The sequence below is a fragment of the Bos javanicus genome, chromosome 6 (assembly GCF_032452875.1).
Source record: "Bos javanicus breed banteng chromosome 6, ARS-OSU_banteng_1.0, whole genome shotgun sequence".
NCBI classification, from domain to species: domain Eukaryota; kingdom Metazoa; phylum Chordata; class Mammalia; order Artiodactyla; family Bovidae; genus Bos; species Bos javanicus.
This window is the reverse complement of record NC_083873.1, coordinates 111,605,973-111,627,905: the sequence shown is the minus strand read 5'-3', so window position 1 is coordinate 111,627,905 and position 21,933 is coordinate 111,605,973. Positions and strand designations below refer to the sequence as shown.

General features: G+C 48.2%; 1 protein-coding gene across 16 annotated transcripts in view; it reads left to right on the top strand.

Annotated features, from left to right (window-relative positions):
* Positions 1 to 21,933, top strand: part of PROM1 (prominin 1) — a 151,037-nt gene that overhangs the window by 19,426 nt on the left and 109,678 nt on the right. For 3 of the 16 annotated variants that reach the window (XM_061420888.1, XM_061420886.1, XM_061420876.1), the window contains exons 1-2: positions 9,896 to 10,189; positions 15,635 to 16,078. The exons of 1 other annotated variant lie outside the window; for it this stretch is intronic. In XM_061420888.1, the coding sequence (XP_061276872.1) occupies positions 15,859 to 16,078 (220 nt within the window). In that variant the 5' untranslated portion in view covers positions 9,896 to 10,189; positions 15,635 to 15,858. Of the gene's footprint in view, positions 1 to 8,483; positions 8,626 to 8,824; positions 9,055 to 9,296; positions 9,379 to 9,748; positions 9,838 to 9,895; positions 10,190 to 10,687; positions 10,776 to 15,634; positions 16,079 to 21,933 lie in introns of those variants that run through there. 12 more of the 16 variants (XM_061420887.1, XM_061420885.1, XM_061420877.1 and 9 more) reach the window with 10 other exon arrangements.

Below are 21,933 nucleotides of genomic sequence, written 5' to 3'. Positions count from 1 at the left end.
TCACTGTTCTCCTGTTTCCCATACGGTTACTAAAGGCAAATTATGACTCCCCATCTGCGTTAGTACATGTTAAAGATGATGTCAGAGGGAAAGCCAGCCCTAGAGATGAGGCATTTATTCCAAAGTTACCAAATACAGATTCAGCACATAAAATATAAAACTACCCCACACCTGCCCCATTAAATTGTGACTGAGTTTTCCAAGTTCTCCCCAGGTTTTGTGTTTGGAATCCAGGCTCAGAGGCACTGTCTTTGACCTGGCCCCCTCTCTCTCTTTCCTCCTCTTGCTCCAAACTGGATTGAAGTTTTTCCTCTCCATCTTTGAACCAGCATGATGGATGATGGATGAGTTCCAAATCTTAGCCGAAGGTTTTCAAAGTTCAAGAATGTATTTCTGACTTTGGGTTATTAAACACCAACAATACTATTTTTTTGGAATCTAAGCCCAGAGGCAAGTGGAAAAAGCAAGATTAATATGAAATCACGAGGTAAAACGTTTATAAGAGAACCCTACCTTGTGTGAAGCCATTCCTTTCAAAACTAGTAGAATTTCTATTAAGAACAATTACTTTCTTCCTCTTTCTGTCTCTGTCTGTCTCTCTCTCTCCCAGATGGTCTTTACACAAATTTCAGTCTTAAGAAGATAAATCAGTAGATGTTGAGACGATACAGATTTATTTTTCTATAGAGTCATATGCTGCCATATTTGTTAGTCATACAAACAAAATTTTTTTGGAATGTAATTATTCATAGAAATCCTCAGATTAATTAGAATAATATACTCACTAACCTATTTTGTTTTAGTCTTAGACTCAGAGGAAAATATTCCATTCTTCATAAGGAACATCTTGCCAAAGATCAAGGATTGTTGAATGACCAGGGGTTGTGTAGTGACAGTAACGGATATGTCAGTCAACACTTCATTCTAATGTTACATAACCCTGACAACTTTTCCTGAAACTTGAGTTTGTTACTGCAGTCCTGTTGTAATTTTTCTTTTGTTATGGTTCACTCTAAGGCAGCACTGTCCAGCAGACCAGTCTGTGATATTGGAAATGTCCCGTCTGCATGCACCGTCCAAGATGGTGGCCTCCAGTCTTCTATGGTCATCGAGTGCTGCCGCTGACCAGTGAGGAACGTGAAGCATAGGGGTTTACATGACCTACTAGGGACCACACTAGTTGTTCGTGACTGAATCTGAATGACTCTTCTAGCTCTTTCGAGGGTCACCTGTTGTGTTTACATTTCGTCTGGGCAGGAAAAGTGAGGAGCGATTTCAGAAAGGGAGGCCTAATTTTTGCATCTACTGACTCAGTATGTATGTGGGAACAGCGTCATCCTCTCTGGCCTTGCCTGTAACAGATGATATAGCAATTCAGTTGCACTAAATCAAAAGGTATTCACCTCACACCCATCAGAGTGGCCATCATCAAAAAGTCTAGAAATAATAAATGTTGGAGAGGGTGTGCCAAAAAGGGAACCCTCCTACACTGTTGCTGGGAATATAAACTAGGGGCAGCCACTAAAGAGTATGGAGCTTCCTTAAAAAGGTAAAGATATGATCCACTCCTGAGAACATAGCTGGAAAACTGAAACGTTCGTTTGAAAGGGTATATGCACCCCCGTGTTCAGAGCAGCAGTTTTTTACCATAACGAAGACATGGAAACAAGCCAAGTGCCCGTCAACAGATGACTGCGTTAAGAAAATGCTATATATATATATTTATGTCTCCCATATGTGTGTGTATATATAACTCCCAGATGTATATATCTCCCATACGTGTGTGTGTATATCCCATACATTATTCAGTGATAAAAAAGAATGAAGTGCTGCCATTGGCAGCAACATGGATGGACTCAGAGATATTACACAGAGAGAAAAGGGCAGGCAGAGAAAGACAGATTCTGTATGATATCACTGATATGTGGAGTCTAAAAATTAATACAAATGAATCTATGTACAAAACAGAAAGAGACTCACAGAGAAAACAAATTTATGCTTACCAAAGAGGAAGGGGTGAGGAGGGACAAATTAGGAACAGGTACAAACTCCTATACATAAAATAGATAAGCAGCAAGGATTTACTATATAGCACAGGGAATTATATCCAATATCTTGTAACAACCTATAATGGAATATAATCTGCAGAAAGTAAAAAAAAAACAAACTCTGTGCTGTACACCTGTAACTAATGCAATATTGTAATCCAGCTAGACTTCTATTAAAAAAAAAAAAAATTCAGTTGTGCTGAATAGTGAGACTGTTGGATTAGAACCATAAGCCAAATTGAACAGAACAAATTATTAGGTCCTGTTGCTGTCTGCCTAAGGCTGCTCAGAACACATCTTACTATTGTTCTATTTTTACTATTTATTCATTCATTTATTAAACGCCTGTGATGGTCCAGGTAGAGTAGGCGTTGAGGGGTATGAAATGGATAAAAACAGTTGAAGCATTCAGTGTCTGCAGGAAGACCAGTGGCCGACCCTTTCAATCCACACTACACTATCTGTTGGGAGAATACAGGCCAAGAGGGTTTCATGTTGTCTTGATGAAGGTGAAAAAAGAGTATTTTACTCTTCTTTAAGAATCTATATTAAAGCTATTTAATAGAATAGATCTATTCTACTTAAGAATCTATTATTAATCTATATTTAAGCTGGCTTAAAACTCAACATTCAAAAAACAAAGATTGTGGCATACAGCCCCATCACTTCATGGCAAACAGATGGGGAAACAATAGAAATGGTGACCGACTTTATTTTCTTGGGCTCCAAAATCACTGCAAATGGTGACTGCAGCCATGAAATTAAAAGATGCTTGCTCCTTGGAAGAAAAGCTATGACAAATCTAGACAGTGTATTAAAAAGCAGAGACATAGCTTTGGTGACAAAGGTCCATATAGTCACAGCTATGGTATTTCCAGTAATCATGTATGGATGTGAGAGTTGGACCATAAAGAAAGCTGAGCACTGAAGAATTGATGTTTTTGAACTGTGGTGTTGGAGAAGACTCTTGAGAGTCCCTTGGACTGCAAGGAGATCAAACTAATCAATCCTAAAGGAAATCAGTCCTGAATATTCATTGGAAGGACTGATGCTGAAGCTGAACTCCAATACTTTGGCCACCTGATGTGAAGAGCTGACTCATTGGAAAAGGCCCTGATGCTGGGAAAGATTGAAGGCAGGAGGAGAAGGGGATGACAGAGGATGAGATGGTTGGATGGCATCACTGACTCAATGGCCATGAGTTTGAGCAAATTTAGGGAGATAGTGTGGAGAAGGCAACGGCAACCCACTCCAGTACTCTTGCCTGGAAAATCCCATGGGCGGAGGAACCTGGTAGGCTGCAGTCCATGGGGTCGCTAAGAGTCGGACACGACTGAACGACTTCACTTTCAGTTTTCACTTTCATGCATTGGAGAAGGAAATGGCAACCCACTCCAGTGTTCTTGCCTGGAGAATCCCAGGGACGGGGGAGCCTGGTGGGCTGCCGTCTATGGGGTCACACAGAGTCGGACATGACTGAAGTGACTTAGCAGTAGCAGGGAGATAGTGAAGGACAGCCTGGAGTGCTGCAGTCCATGGGGTCACAAAGAGTTGGTGGACATGACTGAGCAACTGAACACCACCACCACCATCTGTTGGGAGAGTACAAGCACAGAGGGTTTCCTGTTATCTTTTGGGTGTTTTTGGTGTTTTAGGATAATCATGGGCTCTGGAGGCCACTCTGGGTTCAAATACAGTGCTTCACTTACTAGCTCTGTGACCTTGGGCAAATTACTGGAACTCTTTTAGGCTTATCTTTAAGGCGGAGATAATAGATTGCTGTTGTTACTGGTAAGACTACATGAAATAATGCACATAAAGCTCTCAGCCTACTGCTTCATCTGTAAAAAACATTTTTTAAGTTTTAGCTATCATCGTTATTGACTTTCCTGGTGGCTCAGTGGTAAAGAATCTGCCTGCAATGTGGGTGACTCAGACTCGATCCCTGCATTGGGGAAGACCCCTGGAGAAGGGAATGGCTACCCACTTCAGCATTTTTGCCTGGGAAATCTCATGGACAAAAGAGCCTGACGGACTACAGTCCATGGGGTCGCAGAGTCAGACACTACTACCATTGTCATTATTATTACTATCATTGTTATTAGAAGTAAACAAGAGCCTCCTAAGGCATAATTATTTTTACTTTGTAGACGAGGAAACAGGCTCAATGAGATGAAGCAGCCAAAGTCACAGGGATAAAAAAAAGGAACAGGGTCCAAATTCGAGGCAGGAGAGCTGGCTGCTCCTGGGAGGGGAGAGCTCATCTCCGGGCCCCACTCAGAGAGGGCTGCCTTTGAGCGGAAGTGTGGGGGTCTCTAGAGGTGTTCCAGCAGAGACCTGGAGCAGCTGATTAGATGTGTCAGGGTACACCTAACCTCTCCATGCCTATAGTACAGGTTTCAGAAGTTTCCTGAGCTAGGAAATATCCTAGAAATATGCACAGTCACGCTCAGTTTAAACTTGCAATTTTCTAGCATTAAAAAAAAAATTTACTTGGTGCCCTGGGTCTTGGCTGTGGTCCTAGTGTGATTAGATTGACTAGTTTTCTGTGAGTATGGTTTCAGTGTGTCTGCTCTCTGATGCCCTCTTGCAACACCTACCATCTTTCTTGGGTTTCTCTTACTTTGGGCATGGGGTATCTCTTCACGGCTGCTCCAGCAAAGCACAGCCAATGCTCCTTACCTTGGATGAGGGGTATCTCCTCACCACCACCCTTCCTGACCTTCAACGGGGGATAGCTCCTCTAGGCCCTCCTGTGCCCGCACAGCCACGGCGTGTGGTAGCTCCTCCTGCCCGCCACCCCTGACCTCGGACACTGGGTATCTCCTCTCGGCCACCCCCCCTGACCTCGGACGTGGGGTAGCTCCTCTCGGCTGTTCCTGCGCCGTCACAGTCTGGCACTCTCGGCCGCTGCCCCTGACCTTGGACGTGGGGTAACTCCTCTTGGCCGCTGCCCTTCGGGCATGGGGTCCTTACTCAATGAAACTAAGCCATGCCCATGGGGCAACCCGAGCTGGGCGGGTCATGGTGGAGAGATCTGACAGAATGTGGTCCACTGGAGAAGGGAATGGCAAACCACTTCAGTATTCTTGCCTTGAGAACCCCAAGAACAGTATGAAAAGGCAAAATGATAGGATACTGAAAGAGAAACTCCCCAGGTCAGTAGGTGCCCAATATGCTACTGTAGATCAGTGGAGAAATAACTCCAGAAAGAATGAAGGGATGGCACCAAAGCAAAAACAATACCCAGCTGTGGATGTGACTGGTGATAGAAACAAGGTCCAATGCTATAAAGAGCAATATTGCATAGGAACCTGGAATGTCAGGTCCATGAATCAAGGCAAATTGGAAGTGGTCAAACAAGAGATGGCAAGAGTGAATGTTGACATTTTAGGAATCAGCGAACTGAAATGGACTGGAATGGGTGAATTTAACTCAGATGACCATTGTATCTACTACTGCGGGCAGGAATCCCTTAGAAGAAATGGAGTAGCCATCATGGTCAACAAAAGAGTCCAAAATGCACTACTTGGATGTGATCTCAAAAATGACAGAATGATCTCTATTCGTTTCCAAGGCAAACCATTCAATATCACAGTAATCCAAGTCAAGGCCCCAACCAGTAACGCTGAAGAAGCTGAAGTTGAACAGTACTGTGAAGACCTACAATACCTTTTAGAACTAACACCCAAAAAAGATGTCCTTTTCATTATAGGGGACTGGAATGCAAAAGTAGGAAGTCAAGAAACACCTGAAGTAACAGGCAAATTTGGCCTTGGAATACGGAATGAAGCAGGGCAAAGACTAATAGAGTTTTGCCAAGAAAATGCACTGGTCATAGTAAACACCCTCTTCTAACAACACAAGAGAAGATGCTACACATGAACATCACCAGATGGTCAACACCAAAATCAGATTGATTCTATTCTTTGCAGCCAAAGATGGAGAAGCTCTATACAGTCAGCAAAAACAAGACCAGGAGCTGACTGTATCTCAGACCATGAACTCCTTATTGCCAAATTCAGACTGAAATTAAAGAAAGTAGGGAAAACCACTAGACCATTCAGGTATGACCTAAATCAAATCCCTTATGATTATACAGTGGAAGTGAGAAATAGATTTAACGACCTAGATCTGATAGAGTGCCTGATGAGCTATGGAATGAGGTTCGTGACATTGTACAGGAGACAGGGATCAAGACCATCCCCATGGAAAAGAAATGCAAAAAAGCAAAATGGCTGTCTGGGGAGGCCTTACAAATAGCTGTGAAAAGAAGAGAAGCGAAAAGCAAAGGAGAAAAGGAAAGATATAAACATCTGAATGCAGAGTTCCAAAGAATAGCAAGAAGAGATAAGAAAGCCTTCTTCAGTGATCAATGCAAAGAAATAGAGGAAAACAACAGAATGGGAAAGACTAGAGATCTCTTCAAGAAAATCAGAGATACCAAAGGAACATTTCATGCAAAGATGGGCTCGATAAAGGACAGAAATGGTATGGACCTAACAGAAGCAGAAGATATTAAGAAGAGATGGCAAGAATACACAGAAGAACTGTACAAAAAAGATCTTCATGACCCAGATAATCACGATGGTGTGATCATTGACCTAGAGCCAGACATCCTGAAATGTGAAGAATTTGTTCACTATGAACAAAGCTAGTGGAGGTGATAGAATTCCAGTTGAGCTATTCCAAATCCTGAAGGATAATGCTGTGAAAGTGCTGCACTCAATATGCCAGCAAATTTGGAAAACTCAGCAGTGGCCACAGGACTGGAAAGGGTCAGTTTTCATTCCAATCCCAAAGAAAGGCAATGGGAAAGATTGCTCAAACTACCACACAATTGCACTTATCTCACATACTAGTAAAGTAATGGTTAAAATTCTCCAAGCCAGGCTTCAGCAATATGTGAACCATGAACTTCCTGATGTTCAAGCTGGTTTTAGAAAAGGCAGAGAAACCAGACATCAAATTGCCAACATCCGCTGGATGATCAAAAAAGCAAGAGAGTTCCAGAAAAAACATCTATTTCTGCTTTGTTGACTATGCCAAAGCCTTTGACTGTGTGGATCACAATAAACTGTGGAAAATTCTGAAAGAGATGGGAATACCAGACTACCTGATCTGCCTCTTGAGAAATTTGTATGCAGGTCAGGAAGCAACAGTTAGAACTAGACATGGAAGAACAGACTGGTTCCAAATAGGAAAAGGAGTACGTCAAGGCTGTATATTGTCACCCTGTTTATTTAACTTCTATGCAGAGTACACCATGAGAAACGCTGGACTGGAAGAAACACAAGCTGGAATCAAGATTGCTGGGAGAGAAATATCAATAACCTCAGATATGCAGATGACACCACCCTTATGGCAGAAAGTGAAGAGGAACTCAAAAGCCTCTTAATGAAGGTGTAAGTGGAGAGTGACAAAGTTGGCTTAAAGCTCAACATTCAGAAAACGAAGATCATGGCATCCGGTCCCATCACTTCATGGGAAGTAGATGGGGAAACAGTGGAAACAGTGTCAGACTTCATTTTTCTGGGCTCCAAAATCACTGCAGATGGTGATTGCAGCCATGAAATTAAAAGACGCTTACTCCTTGGAAGGAAAGTTATGACCAAGCTAGATAGCGTATTCAAAAGCAGAGACATTACTCTGCCAACAAAGGTCCGTCTAGTCAAGGCTATGGTTTTTCCTGTGGTCATGTATGCATGTGAGAGTTGGACTGTGAAGAAGGCTGAGCACCGAAGAATTGATGCTTTTGAACTGTGGTGTTGGAGAAGACTCTTGAGAGTCCCTTGGACTGCAAGGAGATCCAACCAGTCCATTCTGAAGGAGATCAGCCCTGGGATTTCTTTGGAAGGACTGATGCTAAAGCTGAAACTCCAGTACTTTGGCCACCTCATGCCAAGAGTTGACTCATTGGAAAAGACTGATGTTGGGAGGGATTGGGGGCGAGAGGAGAAGGGGACGACAGAGGATGAGATGGCTGGATGGCATCACTGACTCGATGGACATGAGTCTGAGTGAACTCCGGGAGTTGGTGATGGACAGGGAGGCCTGGCGTGCTGTGATTCATGGGGTGGCAAAGAGTTGGACACAACTGAGCGACTGATCTGATCTGATCTGATCTGGGTCTTGGATCTTTAACCTTTGCTGTGGCATGCAGGATCTTATTTGCAGCCCGGGAACTCTTAGTTGTGGGCTGTGGGATGTAGTCCTCTGACCAGGGATTGAACCTGGTCCTTGCATTTGGAGGGTGTGTGTGTGTGTGTGTGTGTGTGTGTGTGTGTGTGTGTGTGTTAGTCGCTCAGTTGTGTCCGACTCTTTGCGACCTCACGGACTGTAGCCTGCCAGGCTTCTCTGTCCATGGAATTCTCCAGGCAAGAATACTGGAGTGGATTGCCATTCCCTTCTCCAGAGGATGGCGAGTAACTCCCAACAAATGAAAGCTCCGCGTGTTTGGACCTATAGTGGCTGCCTGTGTGTGTATATGGGAGCAAGGGTGGCTCTTAGTGGGTATTCTAGCCCCAGCCACTAGCATTGCGGTTGGAACACGCTAAGGGACCAAAGGATTTGAGTTGTGAGTATGGTTTTACTTGGGTAAATTAAAAAAAAAAAAAAAAAGTCTTGGAATCTGGCAATAAAAGCGTCTAAGGCGGCAGAGGCAGTCAACCCAGGCAGGTCTGAGTTAGAACCAGAGAGCTAAGTTTTCAGAAGCGCAGCGGTGTCCAAACGGACTCAGCCTGCCTCGAGGAGGCGTGGGTGCTGGGAGAAGGGCGTGCTCGCCTGAGCCCGGCTCTCGCCGCGGGAAATGGCAGCACCTGGCTCTCCAGGCGTGCCCCGGGGCATGTAGGCAAAGCTGCTCAGCGGGTCCAACCCGGAGCGCGCGTGCAGAACCCTCAGCCGTTCCCCACCGGGGCCCCGGGCCACGCGCTCGGCTCTCCCGCCGCGGGTGCATACGTTTCAGGAAGCGGCGCGTTTCGGCGGCCGCATCCTCAAGTTCCCGCCGGTGAGCGCCGGTTGAGGTCGGGGTGGGGGGGCGGTCTGCAACAGGTCCCCAGGGCACCCCTCGCCCCGGGCCTCGCCGGCGCGCCTCCAAGGCCGGCGCCTTTCCAGACCCGCCCTGTCCCGGGGTCTGTCTGGCAGGCGCGCGGGGCTGCGGGGCCGCCTCTCCGGAAGCCAGCCCGGTGGTCCCCGAAGCCGACTCATAAATCATTTATGAGCCGGGGCGGGGTGAGCCGGGTGGGGGATTGGGGGGGCGAGGAAAGAGCCGGGGGCGGGTGGGCGGCGGCGGCGGCGGCCAGACCTGCAGGACAGCTGGACCCGGCGCGCGGTGAGTAGCCCCTTCGGAGCCCGGAAGGTGTCTGCGGCCCCGACCGGGGGTGCTAAGCGCCCCCCTCCCAGAAAGCCGGGGGTGGGGAAATGGAGGGGGGGGGCGAGGGGCGCGCTCCGCGACCCCTCTCCCAGCCCCCGGCGCTCTCTCCCCGGCCCGCGGCAGGTGATGCCAGCCCAGAGAGCGGCAGGGGAACCCGAGGGGCTGCAGGGCGAGGTGGACCCCGCGGGAGTTCGGGGCAGGGCGCAGACGCGCGCCAACTTTGCGGGCTGCGTGCTTGGTCTTTCCACGCGGCGGAGAGGAGCCGGCAACTGTTGGTGCGAGCCGGAGATGGAGGCGCGGGCGCGACTCAGACCCCAAGGCCACCGGGTCGCTCTCTGAGAGGAGGGCGGACCAGGGAGGCGGGTCTGGGGCCTGGGGACTGGTGGTCGGCGAGGGGAGTCCCCGGGGGAGGGGGAGGTTAGTGGAACGAGGGGTGTGGGGCACTGACTCTCCCCGGCTGGATAGGGAGAGGGGTCCCCTTCCTCTGATTTGCTGAAAGGAGTACGGAGTGCGACCGACCAGCACACGTGGGGACTCTGGGGGTGCCGTGGGCGGCCTTGTCGCCGTGCCCACGTGCGAGCGCAGTCACCCCTGGCTTGAAGCATCCCTCAGTCCACTCTGGGCGCGCAGCGCAGGGACCTTCAGCGATTGGCAGACGGAGAACTGGGTGTTGGAGGCGCACCCAGGCCGGTAAGGCGCCGGGGAGGACAACAAAGGGAAGCGTGGACAGAGGAAGAGCTTCACGGTGCCGGGGAGTCGGGGGCCCGAGGTCAGTTTCTCCAACTTCTCTCCGAGAGCGGCGGCGGATCGGATCGCGGGAGCCCGGGGCGTACCGCTGGGGACCCCTCTCTCACCGGCGACCCCAGTCCACGCCAACCCGCCCCAGCGGCGGCCAAGTTACTCGGCACCCGCCAGTTCCCCCGGGTGGCGAAGGATTCCTGGAGTCTCCGGGCTTCTCGCGCCCGCCGGGCCGGCCGCGCATCCTTTGTCCAGCAGCCCTGGAGAGGCTCCTGGCGCCGGGGGCGAGCGGGCAGGAGGGGGCCCCGGGACGGCGGAGGGTAGCCGGGAAAGGCGGGGGCGAGCGGAGCCGCCAGCTCGGAGTAGCTCCAGGTTGTGCCCTGTAGCCCGCGGCAGCTGCTGAAACTCGCTCCTGCCCCGGGGCTCGGAGGAAGGTTTTCCCGGGTTCCGGAGACGGGCAGCTGAGCTTGGTTAAATACAGCAGGTGTGTGAGTGGGGTCCTGGAACGTCTCCTCCTCCACCCCAACAGAGACCCCTCCGCCCCCTCCCCCGGAGACTGAACTGTTGGCTGTTCCTGGGTTGCCTGAGCCGGATGACCGTTTTCGAAAGACTTGAATGTAGGCAACTTCCTATTATTCAACGTATGTGAACTTAGGACTTTGGATCTTCTCCCTCTTTTGTGAGTTTCCTCGGTCAGAGGCGGCCGCAGCGGAGCTAAGGCTGTTGCTCTTGGCAGGGGCGGTCCAGACCCTCTGTTGACTGCCAGATGTGTGTGCGGCCAGGTCCTGTACCTGTATTCCATCGCCAGCCCTCCCACGCCATTCAAAACCCCATTTTACATTAGCAATGAGAACCACACGGGGACCGTAAACAATTGCTGTCACTCAGGTCATCAGTGAGACTAGAGACTTCCTCCTCTTAAAAGCCAGGGCCCTCTGTTTCCTGGTGCAGTGCCTTTTAATTTAGTTTTCTTAATGTATACCATTTTTAAAATGAACTTCCTTATGAGTTCCGGGCTTCCCTGATAGCTCAGCTGGTAAAGAATCTGCCTGCAATGCAGGAGACCCCGGACTGATTCCTGGATCAGGAAGATCCACTGGAGAAGGGATAAGCTACCCACTCTGGTATTCTTTCTTGGGCTTCCCTTGTGGTTCCGCTGGTAAAGACTCTACCTGCAATTCGGGAGACCTGGGTTCAATCCCTGGGTTGGGAAGATCCCCTGGAGAAGGGACAGGTGACCCATTCTAGTATTCTGGGCTGGAGAATTCCATGGACTTCATACTCCATGGAGTCACAAAGAGTGGGACACAACTGAGTGACTTTCACTTTCACTTTATGAGTTCCATGCTGGACTATTCCTGCGTATCTAGTGTGGTGAAGCAAAGCGCATCAAAGGACAGGTAGAAAATAATAAAGCAAATACTGTTTTCTTGGGACCATTTCCCGTATGAAGGAAGTCAGTTTGTAGGGATCAAGAGTTCACACTGAGGTTAGTTCAAGGTCAGGATGCATTGTCACAAATGACCAAAAGCAATTCTGCATAATTATAGCCGAAAAGAGACTGGATACTGGGTGGCTTAGTGATGGGACTGAAAGGATGGCTAGCCAGGCTTGGGAGCCCAGAGGAGTGGACTTGGGGCTTGCAGCAGGATTCCTGATGGGCGTATGGCCATGGCTGCCATGAGGCTCTGACTGTGGCTGCTCGCATGTTGCCATCACTGAAGTAGAAACTGCCTCTGTCGCCCTGTGTCTTATGCACAAGCCCAGAAGTGAGCCTCTGATTGACTGAGCCTGGGCTCAGTTTGGGTACCTCAGTAGCTTCCCAGGTGGCTGGGGTGGGTTGCCATTTCCTTCTCTAGGGGATCTTCCTGACCCAAGGATTGAACCCAGGTCTCCTGCACTGCAGGCAGACTCTTTACCATCTGAGCCACCAGGGGCTCCTTCCCAGGTGGCACCAGTGGTCAATGCAGGAGACGCAAGAGATATGGGCTAGATCCTTAGGTCAGAAAGATCCCCTGGAGGAGGGCATGGCAACATGCCCTAGTATTCTTGCCTAGAAAACCCCATGGACAGAGGAGCCTGGCAGACTGCAGTCTATGGGGTCCCAAAGAGTCAGACAGGACTTAATGACTTAGCATGCACACATCTTTACTGAGTGCCTACTATGTGCCAGGCTCCAAGGGCACCAAGATGGGGAAGTCAGGGGCCCCACAAAGCTACTGGGCTAGGTCACCTCAGTGCAATCAAAGAAAGATGTCTGGGGAGGTTTTGCTTCACGCCTGTTGTTCTGCGGTTGTTTTTGGGAGGAGGGAGGTGTCTTTGGAAAGTGGCATGGATTAGTCAGGAACGGTGTTGGTTCTCAAGCCTTCATTGTCTAAGCACCAGTCACCAAATGAGGGTACTAAAAATGCAGATTAATGGGCCACATATCCAGAAATGCAGTCTGATAATCTCATTTGAAACAAAGACCCAGTTTCACGCTGATGTGGCTCTTGGGTCTGGAGCCATCCTGGGTTTGTGCGGGCAGTTCCCTGGTGGCTCTCAGTGGCTCTTGCTACCGAGTGTGCCAAAGTACCCAGACCTTGAAAGCACAGCAATTCGAACTGAGATGAAAACTTCTTCCTGGTCACCTTGACTTTTATCTGTAGTCTATAGTGTTTTATAAGTAATGAGGTTTCGAAATGTTCTTAGAAGTGGCTCCAGAAGTTAAGAGGGACCTCCACTCGGGAGCAGGATGCATGCGCCGCTCGGGTGCTGCCCTGACCCAGTGGACGCCCCATCTTTGCCTTCCCTGAGGGATCTCTCCAGCCCGCACTTCGCTGAGGATGGCTGGAGTCTGTTTATTCACAGCTCTCCCATGGGCCTCCTGCCGTCTCCCCTCGCTGTTTCTCTCTGTCCCCAGCGGAGCCTTGGTGGCATTACCGGGAAGTCAGCCTTTCTTAGCAGCTGAGCCTTTAATCCTTCCAGCTGCTGTGCTCCTGCGTGTCCTCTAGCAGAAAACAAGACATGTGTGCGGTGTGTGCACGTCCACCTGTGGAGTGTATGCACCTGCTCTGTCACGTGTGTGTTGTGTCTATGTGAGTTGTGTGTCAGTGTGCGTGCTCGAGTCGTGTGTGTGATGTGTGTGTGCACGTCCGCCTGTGGAGTGTATGCACCTGCTCTGTCGCGTGTGTGTTGTGTCTATGTGAGTTGTGTTTCAGTGTGCGTGCCTGAGTTGTACGTGTGATGTGCGTGCATGTCCGCCTGCCTGCCCACAGGAGCATGGTCCTATCTGAATAACCACACGCCCCTCCGTCGTATCTTCCTCCTGCCCCGTTCAGCCCCGCAGAGGTGCAGACGGGCTTGGCAGAGGCTGCCTTGCTGTGTCTCCTTCTTCTTCTCTTTTCTCTCTGGGAGAGATTTGGAGACGGAGCAGGGTGCTGATTCGTGGTGGAAACCGTGAAATGCTCAAGCGCTTCCGAGCCCCAGCACAGGCTGTTGGCAGGGATCGTCCTTTAGAAACACTGACTGGGATCCCTGTGTGTCTGTGTCCGTGGGTGAGGTGGACCCGGAAGCCTGGGGTCCGTGAGGGTGGCACTGGGCACCTCTGAGGAGCCGGACAGCCCATGGTTTGATAAGGGGAGAGTCGAGGGTCCTTCCATTGGCAGGTCTGTGCGGACGGGACTGGAGTGGGACGGGGCTTAGAAGATGAGGCGGTACTAAGGGGGCCCCATGTGAATGAACGTCTTCACTCCGATGGCTCATTACCTCCTGCCTCTGGTCTGGGGCTTTCTTTAACCTGGTGGAATATAGACAGGGGGTCGTCTGGCCTCTTGTACAAATGTGTCCATTTCCTGGTGGTCTATTCCTTCATCTTGTGTGTGTTTCTGGAGAAAGTGAAAGAAAGTGAAGTCGCTCAGTTGTGTCCGACTCTTTGCAACCCCATGGACTGTAGCCCACCAGGCTTCTCCATCCATGGAATTCTCTAGGCCAGAATACTGGAATGGGTTGACATTTCCTTCTCAAGAGGATCTTCCTGAACCCAGAGATCAAACCTGGGTCTCCTGCATTGTGGACAGATGCTTTACCGTCTGAGCCACCAGGGAATCCCTATGTGTTTCTGGAGAACCTCATCCTTATTTTGAAAGTTAGTGAGTGTAATACACAAAATAAAGTCAGGGTGCTCCTGACCCCAGGGGAGAAAGGACAGGCAGCGCATCAGCTGCCCTGGGAAGTTAGTTCTCTTTCAAGTCCTCTCGCCCAGTGCCTTGGCACAAGCCAAGCTCTTGGTCTGGATTGTGTGGTTGCCTGCTCCGCAGCTCACACTGAGCTCTGCCTGTGCGCCCACCTTATGCTCAGCTCTGGGGAGAGAAACTCCAGGAGCACGGGGTCCACGCCACCCCCACTGGATGCTGGGTTGGGAGCTGATTTCGGTTCCTGATCTTTCTCCCCTTCCCCAGGGGAGGGTGGGGGTCTCCCGCTGCTCAGCCTCTCATCGCCTGGACCCCGAGTCGCCCAAGGGGTGCCTTGAGACGGGGACTCCCATCAGGGCGACCTGGTGAGCGTGCTAGAAAGACAGACACCAGGTCACCCGGCCTTAAAGAGTTTGGTCCTTGCCCTTGAGGCCACGCTCTTCCAGTTTGGGTTGAGGGGAGTGAAGAGATAAAGTTAGATCAGTGAGCGTATTAGTGAGATGAAAGATGGAGTGAAACACGTCTCCAGGAAGGGGGTTGTTGCTGTTTGTTGTTTAGTCGCCCGACTCTTTGTGACCCCATGGACTGTAGCCCGCCAGGCTCCTCTGTCCGTGGGATTTCCCGGCAAGAATACTGGAGTGGGTTGCCATTTCCTCCTCCAGGGGATCTTCCCCACCCAGGTCTCTTTCACTGAAGGCGGATTCTTTACCATGGAGCCAGATCACCAAGCACATTAGTAAAATAAAAGACAAAGTAAGACATATCTGCAGAGATGGGGAGAGCAGCCCAAAACTGGAGGAAAAATGAGCACCTTATCTATTGCTGGGGGGCTCTGCCTCTCTGAGACGGAGGGCTCTTGCAGGGAAGGTGTCTCAGAGTTGGGAGAGTCCAGGCTTAGGCCATGAAAGCCACCTACTGGGTGTGACTTCTGGCCCACTGTTAGTCAGCCATTGCATTTGGCAAGTCACTGAGATTCTCTGAGTCAGTTTCCTCATCTGTAAAATGGGATAATGCCTTAAGTGAGTTCCTACCTGTGGGCATGTAGAACGTTTTCAGATGTGGTTAAGTGTCAGCTTCTGAGACCGCACAGTCACTCCACTGCCTGGTGTTCCTGGGTCTGGCTCCTGGCGGGGGACCTTGTAGCTTTCCTGCCCCCGTGCTTGGAGCAGGCTCTGTGTTTCTTTCCCAGCAGCGGATTAGGCTGAGCGCTTACTCTAAAGCCTGGCAGCCTCTCCACCAGGCGAGCTGCGGGTGCAGGCAGGCTGCAGGCATTAGTGACCCCCCGTCCCTTCTCTCCCTGCCAGGGATGCTGCTTTGATGGACTGAGTCCCCCTCCCCTGCCTGCCGGAGAACTTTCTCTGCTGCCCTTCGCTGCCTGCCAGCCTGGCCAGGAAACTGAGCACACCGTAGGCTCAACCCTCACGACACTTCTGCACAGGAACACGCTCCCGCCGTCCCCAAGGCTTCCAGAACACCCTGACGTGGGCGGCCTCCAGCACCACCTCATGTTTGGGGCATCTTGCTAGCCATGGCCCTGCTCCTTGGCTTCCTCCTGCTGCTGGGACTCTGTGAGGACACCCTGTCAGAGGAGCTGTCGTCATCCGGGTACCGTCCTGATGGTTTGGAATTCCAGTTGCCTCCAACCTCCTATCAGACCAGCGACTCTTATGATCCTGGTCTCGCTGGCTTCTTCTTTCAGATTGTACGCTTCTTTGTCCAAATTGTGCAGCCCAATGCTTTCCCTGAAGGTAAGTCCTGAGGGTGGGAAAAGGTAGAATTTGTCTCCTAACACCACTCTTGGGCACACACGCATTAGTGTTGTTAATGACAGCATGATCGGAGGAGGATATATTCTATGTGGTCAAGTATGAGATTCTGAGTGATTGAATTGCACAGGAGCAGAAAGCATTTAGATGGAAGTTAAGAAAATCAAGTGAAATAGGTTGTCAGGAATGTGATGGTAAGAAAATGAAACTGAACTGTGTTGCCATGTTGTTCTTCCCATTCTTTATCCTCTGTCCCTGCCTTTTTTGTTTGTGTTGGTTAGAGAACTGAATTATCCTCAAGTTCCTACCAAAGGTAAAAGGTAGGGTAAAAATGCGAAGTCCCTGCCATCAAATGAGAAGTTATTAATGACCACCCATGCACACTGAAAGTTACAAATGTAACTCTCCACCTACCACGATACGCGGTTTTGACACTGCTTCGGGCCAGGTCTGGTGAACCAAACCTGTTACCTGGGTAACGTGTTTGCTTCAGTTCTAAGAGTCTGAGTCTGAGGACTGGAGGGAGCTCTGCTGGCCTCGTGCAGCTGCTCTGGGTATGTGCCACTGTCTGGCCTTAGCACTGGGGCCAGTCTGTCCTGGGAAATCTTCGGGGTGTGTGTTTTCAGGAACAGGATTATGAAAATGTAAGTGGTCTATGGGAAGTGTCTGCTGTTAGGGTTTGGCAGCCTAAATTTTTATTGATTTAATGTTAGATCTAGCTTAGGCTTGTTCTTTTAACTATGAAGATTTGCATACTGTCATTGATTATTAAGTGTTATAAAATTTGTGGTAGTCTTGATCTTCATCCTAAAATGGTCAGCCATTGTTCATAAGAAGATTATCTGTGAGAGAGAGAGAGGAGAGAGAATGTATTTAGCGAACTTTAGCACCTGTTTCGGAGAAGGCAATGGCACCCCACTCCAGTACTCTTGCCTGGAAAATCCCATGGGTGGAGGAGCCTGGTAGGCAGCAGTCCATGGGGTCGCTCAGAGTCGGACACGACTGAGCGACTTCACTTTCACTTTTCACTTTCATGCACTGGAGAAGGAAATGGCAACCCACTCCAGTGTTCTTGCCTGGAGAATCCCAGGGGTGGGGGAGCCTGGTGGGCTGCCGTCTACGGGGTCACACAGAGTTGGACACGACTGAAGCGATTTAGCAGCAGCAGCACCTGTTTATATTATGGGCAGTTTATAGATTTTCTTAATATGCATTTACATAGAATTTTTTACATGTATTTGTCTCAGATTAAGCAGTTGAAACAGTCTGAAGTGTAGTTCTCAAATTTTTTTTAGTTTAAATATCGAATCAGTGGAGTAAATCACTCTGAGCCCTTCCATCGTAGAAGAGAGTCCTGGGCAAGCACTGGTTACTGTTTACATCACTGCCTAGAAGACTCAACCTGGAAGTCTGAAGGGCAAAAGCAGAAGACACACTGAGTTTATTTATTCATAGTGAACAGAGGTTCACGCTTCTCAACAGATATCTCTTCTTTTATCTTTAGACTTGATGTAAATATAATTGAATAAATACACGGTTGACCAAAAAGTTAGTTGGAGTTTTTCTGTAACATCTTATGCAAAAACCCGAACAAAGTGTTTGACCAGTAAATATCCAGCGGTTCAGTGGTAAAGGATGCACCAGAAAGCGCAGGGGCCCAGGTTCAATCCCTGCGTCGGGAAGATCCCCCAGAGAGGGAAATGGCAGCCCGCTCCAGTGTTCTTGCCTGGAGAATCCCATGGAGGGAGGAGCCTGGTGGGCTGCAGTCCAGGGGGGTCACAGAGAGCTGGACATGACTGAGCACACGTGCAAGCAAGCACAAGTGCCTACGAGTGACTTTAGTCTTGGCTTCTTTTTTATGTAGAAAACCTAGAATTCAGTTGTTTGATATGAATTTGCAACGACTTCTTTAAAAAGATTGTGCAGCCCCCTTGTGTCATTCGGAGGCGGATCACGTAATCAGCTAATCCTGTAATCTCTTTCCATATGGCTATTTTTCTCCCCCTGGGTTTCATAGGAAGACTTCCTCACACTAGTTTCACTAGGGAAAACAGCATTTTTGAAGGTCTTCGTTCGAGTGATCAGGTTAAAAGGTGTCTTATTTCCAGTGCCTTCAAGGGTTTTCACCTCCAAAAACATGATTAGTGTGGAATTTAAATCCTAATGTAATCTTAGGATGTTAGCCTTCCTTGTCCCTTGATCTTCATCAATACTTATTACTTTGGAGAAAGAAGTTCCCAGAAGTAGATCAGAGCAGACTGACACTGCCCCTTTCGAAAAGCTTGTCAGGCTGCTTAGAGGGTATCATAACTGAATTTAGCAGCTGGTGCTTGCAAGTGTTGGCTTGCTTCCACCACTTCCTTACTTACACCCTTCCACTCAGTTACTAACTTACACAGTAGCTTCAAAGTGCTGATTAGCTGCTTTGCAATATAAAGGACCCTAGGGCACAGGCATGGCTTTCTGGGTTTTTCCCCTTTTTCACGTGCCTCTTTTTAAAAATTGAAGTATAGCTGATTTACAGTGTGTGTTAGTTTCCGGGGTTCGTGTGTGTGTGTGTGTGTGTGCGTGTGTAGTGTATTTATGTATGTATTCTTTTCAGATTCTTTTCCCTAGTTCCCTGTGCTATAAGTGGGTCTTCGTTGTTATCTGTTTTATATACAATAGTCATCACATCCTCCCAAGGGATCCCTCCCTGCCATTCCCCTAAGTAGCCATGGGTTTGTTTTCTGTGTCTGTGGGTCTATTTCTGTTTTGTAAATAAGTTTGTTTGTGTTGTTTTGTTTCAGATTCTACATGTAAATGGTATCATGTGATATTTGTTTCTCTCTGTCTTACTTCACTTAGTGTGATGATCTCCAGGTCCATCCTGCTGCAAGTGGCATTATTTCATCCTTTTTTATGGCTGAGTAATATTCCACTGTATATATGCACCACGTCTTCAGTATCCACTCATCTGTTGATTATTCCATTATATATATGCACCACATCTTTGGTATCTGTTGATGAACACTTAGCTTGCTTTCCTGTCTTCTCTGTTGTGAATGGTGTTGCGGTGATCTTTGGGGCCAGTGCATTGGATGAGCCCCAGAATGAAGGCTGATGTCTTCATAATTTAACATGCAGAGAGAGAGAGAGAGAGAGGTGGATTTTTATGTATTAATGACTTAATACATTAATCAAAACAGGTAACTTCAGGATGAGTCATCTGTGGAGTAACATCTTCACAGAGGATCATATCCCACAGGTCTGTTCTTTCATGTGAGGGAGTAGAAGTGTTTTGGGGGCACAATCCCAGTGCAGGGGCAGAAGAGGAAGGGAGGGCCCTGGAACCCAGCTCCCTCTTCTTGTGCCATAGGATCTGGATGGTTTTCCAAGTTTACATCCGTGTTTAACCAAAATGGAATACCCAGTTTTGCATTTGGAACTCTCTAAAGAGAAGCACAGAATGTGGTCCACTGGAGAAGGGAATGGCAAACCACTTCAGTATCTTGCTTTGAGAACCCCATGAACCGTATGAAAAGGCAAAATGATAGGATACTGAAAGAGGAACTCCCCAGGTCGGTAGGTGCCCAATATGCTACTGGAGATCAGTGGAGAAATAACTCCAGAAAGAATGAAGGGATGGAGCCAAAGCAAAAACAATACCCAATTGTGGATGTGACTGGTGATAGAAGCAAGGTCCGATGCTGTAAAGAGCAATATTGCATAGGAACCTGGAACGTTAGGTCCATGAATCAAGGCAAATTGGAAGTGGTTAAATGGGATGGCAAGAGTGAACGTCAACATTCTAGGAATCAGCGAACTAAAAGGAACTGGAATGGGTGAATTTAACTCAGGTTACCATTATATCTACTACTGTGGGCAGGAATCCCTTTTAGAAGAAATGGAGTAGCCATCATGGTCAACAAAAGAGTCTGAAATGCACTACTTGGATGCAATCTCAAAAATGACAGAATGATCTCTGTTCATTTCCAAGGCAAACCATTTGGTATCACAGTAATCCAAGTCTATGCCCCAACCAGTAACGCTGAAAAAGCTGAAGTTGAATGGTTCTATGAAGACCTACAAGACCTTTTAGAACTAACACCCAAAAAAGATGTCCTTTTCATTATAGGGGACTGGAATGCAAAAGTAGGAAGTCAAGAAACACCTGGAGTAGCAGGCAAATTTGGCCTTGGAATACGGAATGAAGCAGAGCAAAGGCTAATAGAGTTTTGCCAAGAAAACGCACTGGTCATAGCAAACACCCTCTTCCAACAACACAAGAGAAGACTCCATACATGGACATCACCAGATGTCAACACCGAAATCAGATTGATTGTATTCTTTGTAGCCAAAGATGGAGAAGCTCTGTACAGTCAGCAAAAACAAGACCGGGAGCTGACTGTGGCTCAGATCATGAACTCCTTATTGCCAAATTCAGACTGAAATTGAAGAAAGTAGGGAAAACCACTAGACCATTCAGATATGACCTAAATCAAATTTCTTATGATTATACAGTGGAAGTGAGAAATAGATTTAAGGGACTAGATCTGACAGACAGAGTGCCTGATGAACTATGGATGGAGGTTCATGACATTGTACAGAAGACAGGGATCAAGACCATCCCCATGGAAAAGAAATGCAAAAAGCAAAATGGCTGTCTGGGGAGGCCTTACAAATAGCTGTGAAAAGAGAAGCGAAGAGCAAAGGAGAAAAGGAAAGATACAGGCATCTGAATGCAGAGTTCCAAGGAATAGCAAGGAGAGATAAGAAAGCCTTCCTCAGCAATCAATGCAAAGAAATAGAGGAAAACAACAGAATGGGAAAGACTAGAGATCTCTTCAAGAAAATTAGAGATCCCAAGGGAACATTTCATGCAAAGATGGGCTCGATAAAGGACAGAAATGGTATGGACCTAACAGAAGCAGAAGATATTAAGAAGAGATGGCAAGAATACACAGAAGAACTGTACAAAAAAGATCTTCACGACCCAGATAATCACGATGGTGTGATCACTGACCTAGAGCCAGACATCCTGGAATGTGAAGTCAAGTGAGCCTTAAAAAGCATCACTACGAACAAAGCTAGTGGAGGTGATGGGATTCCAGTTGAGCTATTTCAAATCCTGAAAGATGATGCAGTGAAAGTGCTGCACTCAATATGCCAGCAAATTTGGAAAACTCAGCAGTGGCCACAGGACTGGAAAAGGTTAGTTTTCATTCCAATCCCAAAGAATTGGCAAAGAATGCTCAAACTACCACACAATTGCACTCATCTCACATGATAGTAAAGTTACGCTCAAAATTCTCCAAGCCAGGCTTCAGCAATATGTGAACCGTGAACTTCCTGATGCTCAAGCTGGTTTTAGAAAAGGCAGAGGAACCAGACATCAAATTGCCAACATCCGCTGGATCATGGAAAAAGCAAGAGAGTTCCAGAAAAACATCTATTTCTCCTTTATTAACTATGCCAAAGCCTTTGACTGTGTGGATCACAATAAACTGTGGGAAATTCTAAAAGAGATGGGAATACCAGACCACCTGACCTGCCTCTTGAGAAATCTGTATACAGGTCAGGAAGCAACAGTTAGAACTGGCCATGGAAGAACAGACTGGTTCCAAATAGGAAAAGGAGTCCGTCAAGGCTGTATATTGTCACCCTGCTTATTTAACTTCTATGCAGAGTACATCATGAGAAACGCTGGGCTGGAAGAAGCACAAGCTGGAATCAAGATTGCCAGGAGAAATATCAATAACCTCAGATATGCAGATGACACCACCATGGCAGAAAGTGAAGAGGAACTAAAGAGCCTCTTGATGAAAGTGAAAGAGGAGAATGAAAAAGTTGGCTTA